At 35.5% G+C, this 13,900-nt stretch overlaps 2 protein-coding genes across 2 annotated transcripts; both read left to right on the top strand.

The window, feature by feature from the left end:
* Window positions 1-1,355: 1,355 nt before the first annotated feature.
* LOC113750534 lies at window positions 1,356-2,417 on the top strand. The gene has a single exon (XM_027294498.1). The coding sequence runs from the start codon at window positions 1,356-1,358 to the stop codon at window positions 2,415-2,417; it is 1,062 nt and encodes a 353-aa protein (XP_027150299.1).
* A 1,659-nt stretch (window positions 2,418-4,076) lies between these two features.
* LOC113750533 (monocopper oxidase-like protein SKU5) lies at window positions 4,077-10,361 on the top strand. The gene is made up of 8 exons (XM_027294497.1): window positions 4,077-4,226; window positions 4,349-4,458; window positions 6,431-6,701; window positions 7,095-7,212; window positions 7,532-7,892; window positions 8,558-8,929; window positions 9,835-9,913; window positions 10,179-10,361. Exons 1-8 carry the CDS (start codon window positions 4,077-4,079, stop codon window positions 10,359-10,361), a joined length of 1,644 nt encoding a protein of 547 aa, XP_027150298.1.
* The last annotated feature ends 3,539 nt before the right edge of the window (window positions 10,362-13,900 follow it).

The raw sequence follows: 13,900 nt of genomic DNA, 5'->3' as shown, positions 1-13,900 counted from the left end.
TCATGTCCATTAAGCTAGATATGTCCAAGGCTTATGATAGGGTGGAGTGGAAATATTTGGGGAGAATTATGATACACATGGGTTTTTGTCCTATTTTTGTCCAATGGATCATGGCTTGTATTTCCTCTGTTTCATATTCCTTTAACTTGAATGGTAGGAAGGTTGGATATATTAAGCCTTCTAGAGGCATTCGGCAAGGAGACCCCTTATCTCCATACCTGTTCATCTTGTGCACTGAAGGATTTTCCAATTTAATCAATAAAGCTGTGGATCGAAAGGAACTCACTGGAATCAAAGTCAGTAAAGACAGCCCCATGGTGTCACATTTGTTTTTTGCAGACGACTCCTTGTTGTGTTGCAAAGCAAGTAAGAAGGAAGTTCTGAAGATTAAGGAAGTCATCAACCACTATGGCCAAGCATCTGGACAGGTTGTGAACTTTGAAAAATCTGCCATGTTTTTCTCTAAAAACACTCCCAACAGGATTAGGAAGGAGGTGTGTAAGGTGTTGGATAATATGAGGGAGGCCCAAAGTGGTAAGTATCTAGGTCTACCTATGACTATAGGAAGAGATAAGAACCAGGTGTTTGGGTACCTGAAAGACAAGATAAATAGCAAGTTGCAAGGGTAGAAACACAAGCTGCTCAGTCAAGGGGGTAAAGAGATTCTGATGAAATCTGTAATCATGGCCATGCCTAATTACATTATGTCTTGCTTCAAACTCCCTAGTGGGTTGTGTAAGGAGATTAGTTCTAGGTTAGCTAGATTTTGGTGGGGAGGGGGGGAATCGAAAAGAAGATGCATTGGGTCAAATGGAGCAAGCTGTCAGATGTGAAGGGTAGAGGGGGGTTGGGTTTTAGGGACTTAGAGATTCTCAATCTAGCTTTGCTTGCGAAGCAAATTTGGAGAGTCATCACTAATCCAAATTTGCTAGTAAGCAAAGTACATGAAAGAGGGAAACTGGATAGAAACACAACCCCCGCCCACGGCTTCTTGGTGCTGGAAAAGTATCCACAAGGGGGGAGAGTTATTGCAACAAGGGCTATGGAAGCGGGTGGGAGATGGTAGAACAGTGAGGATTTGGGAGGATAAGTGGATACCTGGATCGACCAATGGTTGTGTATCAACTCCAAGACCAACAAGCTGCCCACTCGTATATGTCCATGAATTAATTGAGGATGGGAGGTGGAAATCTGATCTCCTGCAGCTGTGGTTCAGGAGTGAAGACATCACTCTCATCTCCAGCATCCCTCTTAGTATTTTTGGCAGGAAAGACAGGTTTTATTGGCAGTATAGCCAATCTGGAAGTTACACAGTAAAGACTGGCTAAGCTGTCGCAAAAGGGACAGTTGACAACATGAGGAGCAAAACGGCACATGAACCTGAGACGAGTTGGGAAATTAGGAAACATACGGTATGGAAAAGGCTGTGGAGTTTGAATATCAAGCTGAAACTAAAACACTTCCTATGGAGATGCCTACAAAATGCCTTGCCTGCAAATGAAACACTTTTTAAGAGGATAGGAAAGGGAAGTAACATATGTTCCTGCTGTGGTGACAATGCTGAAACCATTGAACATATGTTATTCTTTTGCCCAACTGCCAAAGTGGTATGGAAACTTGCTCCAGTGAAATGGGATGGGATAGCTGAACTACAAGGCAACTTTTGGAACTGGTGGGTTGCTGTGATGCAATCAGCAAAGGAGGCGCATGGCCTGGACAGAATCCAGCTTACGGTTAGCATTTTATGGCAAGTGTGGAAGGCTAGAAACAAAATGACTTTCCAAGCTGAGAGGGGGAATGCAAAACTGATTGTCGACAAAGCTCACAGTGAATGGCTTGAGTATGAAGCTTGCAATGAAACCAATGGAAGACCAGCTACACCAGCCGAGGAGAATGGGCAATCACAACAGAAATGGGAACCACCTAAAGAAGGGGTGATAAGGATAAACACGGATGCAGTACTCTCAGCTAAGATGGTCCGGACAGGCCTGGGGATCATTGCGCGGAATTGGCATGGAAAGATAGTGAAAGCTAAAGGCATCGTGACACGGAGGAGAGGAGTACCAGCAATCGAGGAAGCAATGGCAATAAGGAGTGCGTTGGAAATGACCAAAAATGCAGGATGGACTACAATAGAGGTCCAATCTGATTGCAAATGTGTGGTAAGCCTAATCAACTCAAGCAATAGACAGGATTGTAAGTTGCAAACGATCCTGGATGACATTGAAGACTTGAAGAAGAACTTTGACTGTTGTGTGTTTTTGTTTATTCCCAGGACTGCTAATACTTGTAGCCATGCTTTGGCTCAATTTGCAGTTAAGTCAGTTAGGATAATTGAATGGGAGGGATCATTCCCATCTTGGTTATCAAAACTAGCTAGGAAAGATATGGGGGTAGTTAACCCGTTTTGTAATTAACTCTTGTAATTTCAAGTGTTAATATATATAAAATTGGTATCGTTTGTCAAAAAAAAAAAAAAAGTGTGGGTGCCCTGATTCTTATTTCGTATCAAAATTGAATAATAAATATTTTGTGTTCAGGGCACCTAGAATGAAGCAAAAGAGGCACCGTAAGGAAGGGTGAGTGGAGGAAAGTAGACAATGTAAAGGCAGTGGAAGCCTAGGAAAGGTGGGAAGATGGGGAATAGATGGAGAAAGGGAGCACTAAGCATGAGAAAAAGATATTAAGTAAAATTGGGGCTACACATAGATTAGCAATTTTTTTTTTTTTGGAGCATAAATTAGCAATGTTGAAAAAGTGTTTTGTGGTATTACAAAAACTTGTTATAATAGGTGACTGTAAGTTTGTAGATCACAGTGTCTGAGATCTAAGTATGCCTCTTTGCAAATAACATCAATGGCAAGCTGCTAATGGACAACAACGACAAACCGTCGTTGTCATTCGACATAACCAGAACCATGGAATGGAAGTAGTTGTGATTGCTCAAAAAAGGTTTGTTTGAGGAGAAGCCGTACGCAGATTTGGACTAAGACATTAATTGGCAAAGTATCATTAATACAATGATAATAATTAAGTACCATAGCACTCTACCGGATCTAGTTAACGTTTTTCAATTTTTTTTTCAACACAGGGAATATTTCAACTTTTTCAGACTAATCTCTCTGTGTCTGTGCATCCTGCCCCCAAGGATACACAAGCGATAGAGACTTGAATACACGACCTCGAGACCTAACTAGTCTATCCCGAAACCATCCGAGCCAACCCCAAGGGGCCTAGTCAACGTTTTTTCAAGCTAAACGATACATTTACAAGGTTTAAATGTTTCTACTTTCGTACATTTGAGTACAATAAAATAAAATACTCCTTTCTATAGGGCAGAGATAAGTGTGTGTGTACGATTTATTAACAATTCTCAATGATTTTATTGAAAAATAAAAGAGGGCCTTTCTCCCGGTGAGAGAATGATATCTATGTTAGAGAATATTGTTTGAAAATTGCTTGAGTTTGAAAATTGCTTGTGATTTGAGAAGCCGTTGTTAGTGTATGGTAGGAGTTTTTTTTTTTTAATTTTTTTTCTCATTGTTGAGCGCTAGTTATGTATGTTTGGAAGTAAATTGTATTTGTACGTCTCTAGTCCAGAAACTGAAATTAACAGGTAATAAAGACAAATGAGAAAAAACATTCAAGGAAACAAATAAAGAAAAAATTTCTCTAACTTTTCGTGATTTTGATACTAAAGAAATCTTCAATACGCATATATTCAAGATCCCAAAAAGATATCAGTTTCCTTGGCAGGCCATAAGAGTCCTGCTTAGAGACGAACATACCTTAAAAAAATGTCACAAACTGCAGGAACAAGAAATAGAGGCAACTTACTAATATAAACAAGAATATTGCTGTTAAATAGAGAACTTCGTATTTCTCATTCAGCACCGAAACAGCAAAGTTTAGCTCTTTGTTACTCTCTTCTTGTCTCCTTTCTGTGCATGCTCCGGAATTATCACCAGTATCCTTGGTTTCCACCAGAAACTAATACTTTATAATACAGTTGTAACTTTCTTTGTATAATTTCTCGCACCCCAGATTAACGCTAACCCCTTCTTTCTCCAAAACCAATGGCTAGCTTAAGCAACGGTGCATGCAAATTTCTCCTTGGGTTTTTGTTGATTTTCCTGGTCTCTTTTGCAAAAGGAGAGGATATTTTCCTAGAATGGCATGTTGCAATCGATACAAGAATCAAGCCAATTGTCTCAGTCAATCAGCCGGTAACTTTGTGATCCCAATTCTCAGTTCTTCTTGCTGGATTTTGTTGAACATTGAGTCTGTGATTTTCTTATATTTAGGTAATTTTTTGTTTAGTATTTCTATGTTTCTGTTGGATGAATAGGTTATCACCATCAATGGCATGTTTCCGGGACCTCTTATCAATTCTACAACCAACGACAATATTCATGTCAATGTTTTCAATGACTTGGACGAGCCTCTACTCATGACATGGTAAAAGCTTTCCGTTGTTGTTAAACACCTTTTTTATTATTTTGCATTTTTATTTGCCCTATAGTCAATTATCGTTTGATTAATAAATATTTTCTGTTTTTTTTTGTGTTATATAATTTGTCTTTCTGATTCCCAACTGCATGCAAAAATGGCAAAAAAAAAAAAATTCACAATTAAGGAAAACCTAATTAATTGAGTAAATCATGGTAGTTATTTCTTAGGTACCTTTAATTTCAAGCATCATCAAATATGGTAACTCCGAGAAATACTTGGGAACTCTAACCTTTCCAAATTAGTTTACCAAGTTACCTTCAAAAGGAAAATATGAGTTATTTAATTACGTTAAGTGCACCTAATTTACTAATTATTTGCGTCCGTTCACATTTATTTTCACCCATTATATTTAGACACTTTTTTTTAGGAAATATTAACAATTAGACCAATCAGTGTCCAATATCCATTGGACATCTATATAATGAAGCTGCATGCATGGATAACATTTCAATTTGTGTATTTTGTAAGAATAACGAAACAAAGGAATCAAACAAGTCCTTCTAAGTCCAATACAATGGGGGTGAAACCGCAAGGTGTGAATGTAAATCCATTCCCACTAGTCACGGTCGTTGAATAACTCAATAAATTAATTGATATTTTAAGATTGTGATTATTAAGGAGAATTTAGGAGTATAAAAGAGATAAGAACCCATGAGGTGCTCCATAAATTTGGATTTCTCTTTTGTCTAGTGAAAAGTAGGTTTGGCAATAAAACAAACAAGAACATTGCAACCCTCGACGGCAATTCACTTGGCAATTAAATCAGAACACTATGCTTAAAGTCAAAATTGTTTATTTTGTAAGAATAACGAAGCTGCATGCATGGATAACATTTCAATTTGTTCTCTCTCTTCCCCGAGGCTGCGTCTCTATCATCCGTTTCGATCCCAATTTCTTCTTTTCTTTTTCAAATAATTGTTTATAGATATAAAGGTCTTAGATAAATGCCCTAGGGCGTTCAAGAAGCTTCCTTGGTAAAACCAAGGTGGATGGCCCTTACGAGTTTCATTTTAGACAAGTCTGTCCTTGGGTGTAAATAAATTTTAATATGGTGTAAAGGAGTTATACCGAAGGTATATATAAGTCGTAGCATGATATAAAAAAATTTGAAATAAATATCTTACCCCTAAAATAGAGTAAAATGGAAGTTGTGAGGCCGGGATTTAAAACAATGGGCCAAGGCATTCAGCTAAAGAAAGAGGACTCCCCCATTCACAATTAGTGTCAAAATTACATGAGGAGCTGTTTGGGTACAGGTTTATGTCATCGTCGTTTATTTCACAATTATGGTCAAATATATATATGTGAATCTGTTTGGGGACAGGTTTATGTCATCCCACGTTGGCTTATAATGGGGGTGGTTTCAAAACATTTATGAGTGAACCAATTTTGAAGCCCAGGTCTCAAAGTGCTGGGGGAGGGGAGGGAGGTTTTGGGCAATGTATTTAAATGCGGATCAAGGAGTGAACCAGAAGCTTCAAGTTTGTGGTTCGACCGGTTCAATTTCGGTTCAAAAGTTTTTATTGTTTATGTATTTTAGTATTCAAAATTTTGGATAAAGCTAAAATTCTTATTTGAAAAAATAAAAAAAATAGTGAACTCCAGATGAACCTTTCCCAATCTTTACTCGTTCAACTAGTTCTTGACCAAGTTTGATTGGTTCAATTAAACTTTTGAATCAACTACTAAATCGGACCGAAAACATAGCGGGTTCACATTTCAACCTATTGAACCAGTTGGCCCACTCCGATTTTCAAAATGGGGGCTCGAGGATGAGGGCAAGTCACGGTTACACTCGTTCAAAATGATTAGTATAATGATCAATCAAACAACGGATACCGATATAAATTATTGACATTGGTATAAATATTCCTGATTTAAAATATGATAGTTTTTGCCAAAACCCTTTTGATTTCAGGAATGGCATTCAGCAGCGACTGAACTCATGGCAAGATGGGGTTTCCGGGACCAACTGCCCAATCCAGCCAGGAAATAATTGGACTTACGTTTTTCAAATGAAGGATCAGATTGGGAGCTTCTTTTACTTCCCCACAACAAAGTTTCAGAAGGCTGCGGGAGGATTCGGCCCAATTCGAGTCAACAATCGCATTGTCATCAATGTGCCATTTCCTAAGCCCCAAGATGAGTTCGACCTTCTTATTGGTGATTGGCATCAAGAGAGTTATAAGGTGATCAACTTAAGTTCCCCAAATGTCCAAACCACATGTAATTACTAGTAAACAAACTTGCCTAATAGTATGAAAATGATTCAAAGAAAAATCCAATCATGTTTTGCTGCTTAGTTATAAGATAGAAAAATCGAAATAAAAACATAATAAAATTTTCTCCACACTGTTCGTGCAGCAATAACCGATCTCTCTATCTATGTGTCATTTTCCCGGTTTAAAGGATATACTCTATATCTCAAAAGGGAAAAGTAAGAGGGAAAGATTTAAGAGTCGAATAAGAAAACTGATGCTAATTACCAACTGGAGCCTCGATTGGAGACTGCAATCAATGGGTTAGCATAGCATATTCTTACAATTATTTTTGTGTGCTTTCGGCCGTGGATTGATGAGCAGGATGTCAGAGCCCAATTGAATTCTTCACATACTTTGCCTACTTGGATGCTCATGAACGGAAAAGGTCCTTTTGGGAACCCACTTACAACAGCCCACGAATCCTTCACAGTCTCCCCAGGTAAGATTAATCCAAATTCTATTTTGACCGTTACGTTAACACTGAATGAGCAAATAAGATTTTATTTAGCCAAGATTAAGATAAGAATGCACCTGCAAAAAACGGCACTAACTCTAGATATAAACGTAGAAATCTCTAAAATCAAAAAGGTGGGTTATGATTTAGTTTGTGTGTGCATGTCATATAAATTGTATGTCGTTTAAATTGATATTTTCCAGATTATGTTAGACGTTTTTCAATATATTCTCTAGAATTAATTATTGTACTATTTGGTAGCTACACAACTCATTTTTTTTTATTTTGATTCCATTACAACTAGGAAAAACATATCGGTTCAGGATTTCAAATGTTGGCACTACGTGGAGTTTCAATTTTAGAATCCAAAATCATAAAATGCTGTTAGTGGAAACTGAAGGCTCATACACCAATCAAATCACCTTGGACACTCTTGACGTGCATGTTGGGCAATCCTATTCAGTTCTTGTCACAGCTGACCAAAATGCTGCTGATTACTACATCGTGGCTAGTCCTAAAATGATAGCTGACACAAATCAAAGCAGTCTAATTGCAGTTGGAGTGCTACATTATGAAAATTCTTCCACACCTCCAAATGGACCTCTTCCTAAGGGACCTGATCCATTTGACATCAACTCATCCATAACTCAAGCAAGATCCGTCAGGTAAATTTTTTACAACAAATTAGTGATAGAAAATCTAATCAAGGCTATGTATGAATTGCTTTTTTTTAATTATTTTTATTTGTGGAGTCTATAGTAACAACTCCAAAAATAACTCTAAAAACACACAATTTTAAATACAACTTACAACAATATAAAAATAAAAATAAAAAGCTTAATTAGATTTTTTTCTTCCACCCACCACACACTACCACCCATCATCGCCATCACCTCTCTCCTGCTCCCTCCTTCAACACTACTGCCACCATCACTCCTTCCCCCTCCTCTCTCCTCCCTCTCCCTGTTTCCTCCTTCCTCCTTCCTCCTCCTCCCTCTTCTTCTTTCTCCTCTCCCCTCCTTTCTTCTCCTCCTTTCCCTACCCCCAAACCATCCCATACAGAAGACTCCATACAGAAAATCATCTAATGTTTAATAAATTAAGCATTAACTTCATATAAGACTCCATTCGTAGAAAGTGTTTGGATACCTCCATTATTTCAAATAATATTTTGCTTACATCACAAACACATTTCTCAACCTACCTTTTTATATTCCCAATCACCTTTTTATCTCACATACATCACATCACAAAAAGTGCTACAGTAATTATTCCAAATAATATTTCAAATAATACACTATCCAAACAAAATTGAATTCTTTGCGCGTAGGTGGAATTTGACAACAGGTGCTGCAAGGCCTAACCCACAAGGGACTTTCAACGTATCTAATGTAACACTGTCCCAATCCTTTCTTCTACATGGAGGAGTAACTGCTAATCTAGATGGTTTCGTTCACTATACTGTGAACAATGTGTCATACGACACTCCAAACACTGCTTTAAAATTGGCTGATTATGCTCTAAATGGCTCTGGTGTTTATCTTCTTGATGATTTTCCGGTCCATCACATATCATCTCTTGCTGTTAAAGGCACGTTTGTCAGAAGTGGGAACCACAAGGGATGGCTGGAAATTGTCTTTTTCAATCATCATCAGAATATAGACTCTTGGCACTTGGCCGGATTTGGATTCTATACTGTTGGGTAAGTAACTATGTATGAGTAATTAATTATTATTTAATCATTAGAATTAGCTAATCATTTGTTAAATAGAAATGTGTCTTGATCAATTAGGTCAGACATTAAGCATGTTCTAGTTTAAAGTTAATTCTACCAACAAAAAGATGTTCTTTCCTTTTTTTTTGTTTGGGGGGGGGGGGGGGGTGGATACCCACTACTGCTGTGTTAGATGAAACAAACAGATTTGAGAAGTACCATGAAAATGCATTTTCTTACCATGGATTTCGCTTGCAAAAAGATATTCCTTAAAAAACCCGTTGAAAATGTTTTATAGTTTTAAACTAATTTTTAGACAAATTGAAGCAAACAAAAACAATGCCTTCATATTTTGAATGTTCCATATCAATATCCGTTTGATCCAAATTTCACAATCACTATCACTATTGGTATCATAGGGTTGTCAGTGATAATGGATTTTGATGAGAACCCATAGTGTGTTTGTTAATGTGAAATGGATTTTACAATTTATTATTTTCTTTTTCATGATTTCATTTTTCTTTTCCTTTTTCTCCCATTTGTTGAAACCAGCACAGATGGTGGCATTTTTTTTTTCATATTTTTATGTTTAAGGAGATTAAGATGGGTATTTTTACTTTTAAAGAGAATAAAATAGATAATTAAGATGATTTTCTAGTGAATGGTCGTTAATCAGAAGACCCATAGAAGAGGTCTATCATTCTCATTGATTTATTTTCATTGGCCTCAAGCAAACATTTTGTATGGGTATAATTGAATTTGAAACCCATAGAAGGGGTTGAAACTCATTTATCAAACACCCCTTAGTTAACAATAATCACGCTTTTGGTCTTGTTTTCATCAACTTAATCAAAATTCTACTTCTAATCTTGGTTCTGCTCCCAAATCTCTAGGTATGGCTATGGAAATTGGACTCCTGAATTTCGTTCTACATACAATCTTTACGATCCAGTTGTCCGTTCTACCGTTCAGGTAACTTTTTTTAGCCCCTTAAACACAATCAAAATATAAAATAACACAAAACATAATCCCAATAAATTGATATTCCCTTGAATCTCTTTGAAATTCCCCTCCAACCCTTGTAAAACAATTGGTGTTAGATGAATTCCAACAATCTTATTGATAAATTTGTTATTTTTATCTCAAAAAATAAGTCAAATGAACTTACATATGAAAAAGTAATATAAATAAATTCTCCCAATAAGTTATCAATGATGATTGTTACAAAAATGAACAGGTGTACCCAAAAGGCTGGACGGCAGTATACGCATATTTGGATAATCCAGGAATGTGGAACTTAAGGTCACAAAATTTGAAGCATTGGTACCTGGGCCAAGAGCTCTATGTCAGGGTGCATGACCCTGATCCCAACCCAGCTAAAGAGCATCCTCCACCAGAAAATTTACTATACTGTGGTTAGTTTAGCAACTTCATACTAAATTTGGTTTTTTTTTTTTTTGTTTCAATTTTTTACCATCTAAATATTTGGTCTTTCTTCTTTTTTGCCCCTCTTGTTTTTTTTTTTTTTTTTTTCTGAAATTTGTGTAGGGCTAGTGCTGGCTCCTCCTCCTCCTCCACCTGCCAATCCACAGCCAATGCCTAATCCAGCACCACCTAGTCCGCAAAAAGCTAGTGCAGCAACTTCAAATATTGGATGGTAATCATTCACAAGTTGATTCTTAATGCTAATTATAAAATGATAGTATTTTTTATTTTATGGTTTAAGGGTACAAAATAAGCAGAATAAAGAAGAGGTAAATCCACTGGAAAAACTATAACATTATTACTTACTTCCTGAATTGCATATGCAGTTATCTAAAAATTTCATTCTTCCATGCATAATAATGAACTACTGGTCTAATACTTCCCCTCTTTAAATTAGCTTGTCACGATTGAATTTAAAAGTACAGAAATTTTTTAGGACTTCAACTATTTACGATGATAATGGCTTGGATTAGACGAGGTGCGATTGTATAAGCTTACCAAATAACTCTTGATATTTAACAGTAGCGTAATATCTAGAAGTAAATGTCTATTTTTTTCAAAGAGAATTTGAACTTAGAACCTCTATATTCTAGGGAAAGGTGACATTTGTGATGATTTTGAAAAGGTGATTTCATTTTAGGACATCCAATAAACAGAAATATAATAGACTAGCTTTGGATTGAAGGGAGGATATATCTACATGTGAATTACTATGGTTTAGGAAGAAGATACATTTCTGGGATAAAATTGATTTCTATATCATTTTTCTAATATCCTCATTTGCACTTTGTCAGGTTTCTAATCGTCCTTGGCTTTCTCATGGCTCTATAGATGAAGCACTAATTGCTGCGGATAGTGATCAGGGATAATGAAACAGAAATTTTCCGATAATTGCTGCAGATTCTTTTTTTTCCCCTAATCAACGGCTAGGAATTTTAGTTGCTAATCAGTATTGATATTGGACTATTTTGGTCTCAACTGTGGAATCGAAGCAAAGAACATGACATATTCTTATGCTACTTCAAGTTCAAATTTTTCATATTCGTTGGACAAATCTTGTTTGCTACAATTGAATCGGAAGACATTTAATTTCTTCTTGCTTATATACTAAGGCTGCAAATAATTCTTCCGTGATCGACCTTTGGCTATATATATTTCTTTTGTTTTTGCTTGAATTTTTTGATGTTCTGATCATCTTTGTAACGTAAGTTTTCTTGGGTGCTTATTCACGCAACCATTGCAGAACATTTGATGCACATTGACACGGTAGACAACGTGATTCCCATTCTAAAATATTTTCGGGGAAATACATTGTCAAAGTCGTTTAATCAGGCTACTTGATGCATAGATTTACTGCTACAGATAAACTTGTTCGCGGTTGATTATTTTAATTGATTATAGATTCTAATTTTGAATTATCAGTTTTTTTTTATGATGTTTTCATTTGCCTTTGTATTCAAATCATAGATTTTTAGTAGGCACAACAGCTAAAATCCACAATTAACCAAAAAATAGTTTTTCGTGATTCTGATTATTCTCTATAATCACTTTTCATAATCGAATTTTGCAAAAGCTAAAGCAAAATAGTGGGTTCAGTTGGAGATCTGATGCACAATTAGTAAACCATTTGAAGTTCTTATTGCAATTTTGTTTGAAAAGTAGTATTTATTTTCTGTTCGTTATAAGCATTTTCATGCCACACATCATATCATGCCTGCTTTCAGCCGATGTGCTCTTTTGAAAATGTCAAGTCAAGCCACATTTTGCATTAGTCCATTCCATAATTTTTTTATGGTAAACTCATCCTTGTTTAGCCTCTATACTCTGTATCCAGTGTCAGATAAAGGAGTCAAACATAATAGGAAATCTGCAAATTGTGAGGAAAACATTAATTAATTTGTTATTGTATCTAATGCATTAAAGTCAAACAACATAGGAAAATTTGCTAATGCATTAAAGTCAAAAGTCCAAATTGCACTGGTTTATGGCCTTTGTATACTGACAAACCAAACTAACACAAATTCGTTAAAAATGACTTCAACAAAATTCTTTGTTGTTGGAGGAAAACGACACTTTTCATGTTGGGATTATTTTGTAACTACCATCAATTATTGGGATTAACTAAAACTCTAAAATAAAATCATGTTTGACCTATAAAGATGTTGATTAGATTCGAAAAACATGATTGGATATAACAAGAAGTCTGATACTGAACACCCACTTTTCATTAATTGAATTTTATTCTTGTCTAACTTCTCAATTGTTCCATCAGTAGCATTCTACAATAGTCAATATTTGTTTAATTAAATCCACAAACAGAAACCAAGCTGGTAGCAGAGCCACTCAACTGCTACTCTAAATCTTTTAATCTAAATTGTCATTTTTCCAAGTCAATTATCACCAAAATCATGATTGTGTTATTCCCAACATTATGAATTGCTAATAATGTTATTAAAAGAGCAGTTGTATTAAGAACAGTTTTGCATTTTTTTTTTTTTGTAGTTTAGTTGACTGATCGTACTACTTCCAGTATTATGGGTTTCTAATACTCTTATTAAAAGATTCTTTTGTCTCTAGAACGCTTCTTTTAAACGTTTGTGAACAATTTTACTTTAACGGAAGTTCAAGAGCCAAGCCAAGTCACAGCCGTATTTAGATTCAGGTCGTCTTGATTTGATTTGTACTGTTATAAATGTGTAGAATCAATGATAATCCCTTACTCAAAATGGACTATATTGAATTATGTGTTGCTATCTTTTACACTAATCAAGAAACTTAATTCATCTCTCTTCCTTCTCTCTAGAAAAAACTCTCTAACTAAACCTCCCTTCAACTCTCCCATACGAAAAAGAACAGATTTTTTCTAACCTTTCCCTCTGAGAGGAGTCCTCTCTATAGTTTTTTGTGTGATTAAAATCTCTTTTAGAATTTTCTAGTAAGAGTTTCTTCTCTCTTTAGGATTGTCTAGTGAGAGTTTTTTTGTCTCTTAAATTTTTTAGTGAGAGTTTTATTCTTTCCTAGCTAGGGATTCAATTCCTAATGAAAATTTTTGATATTTTTTTTATTTATTTTTCTTTTATTAGATCTGAGTTTTTTTATATTTTGATTATCAGATCTAGAATTTCTTGGATCCCTTCAGCGGATCTTACCATAATATCTGGATTTGAAGCAGTTAATCAACAGATCTAGTGATTAGAAGTATGTACAGATGTCCGTGGAGTTATAATTATTCTATCTCATTTTTTGAATTTGGAGATTTATAATGTAATTTTTATTATTCTTCAGATTTAGAGTATCCTTTCTTCATATTTGTTCTTTGATATCTGTGTATATTTGGTGATGTAATTTCTGTCATTAGTGCAGATTTTAATGAAATTATGATGTTTTATTTTTTTTTTAAAAAGGACTATATTGCAGGGCAATACAATCTCAATTAATTCAAAAACGTAAAAATAAATATTAAAAGTCGGCTTC

This window comes from Coffea eugenioides, chromosome 10 (assembly GCF_003713205.1).
Source record: "Coffea eugenioides isolate CCC68of chromosome 10, Ceug_1.0, whole genome shotgun sequence".
Lineage (NCBI taxonomy): Eukaryota > Viridiplantae > Streptophyta > Magnoliopsida > Gentianales > Rubiaceae > Coffea > Coffea eugenioides.
The sequence above is the reverse complement of the archived record's forward strand: the minus strand, read 5'-3'. Positions and strand labels throughout refer to the sequence as shown.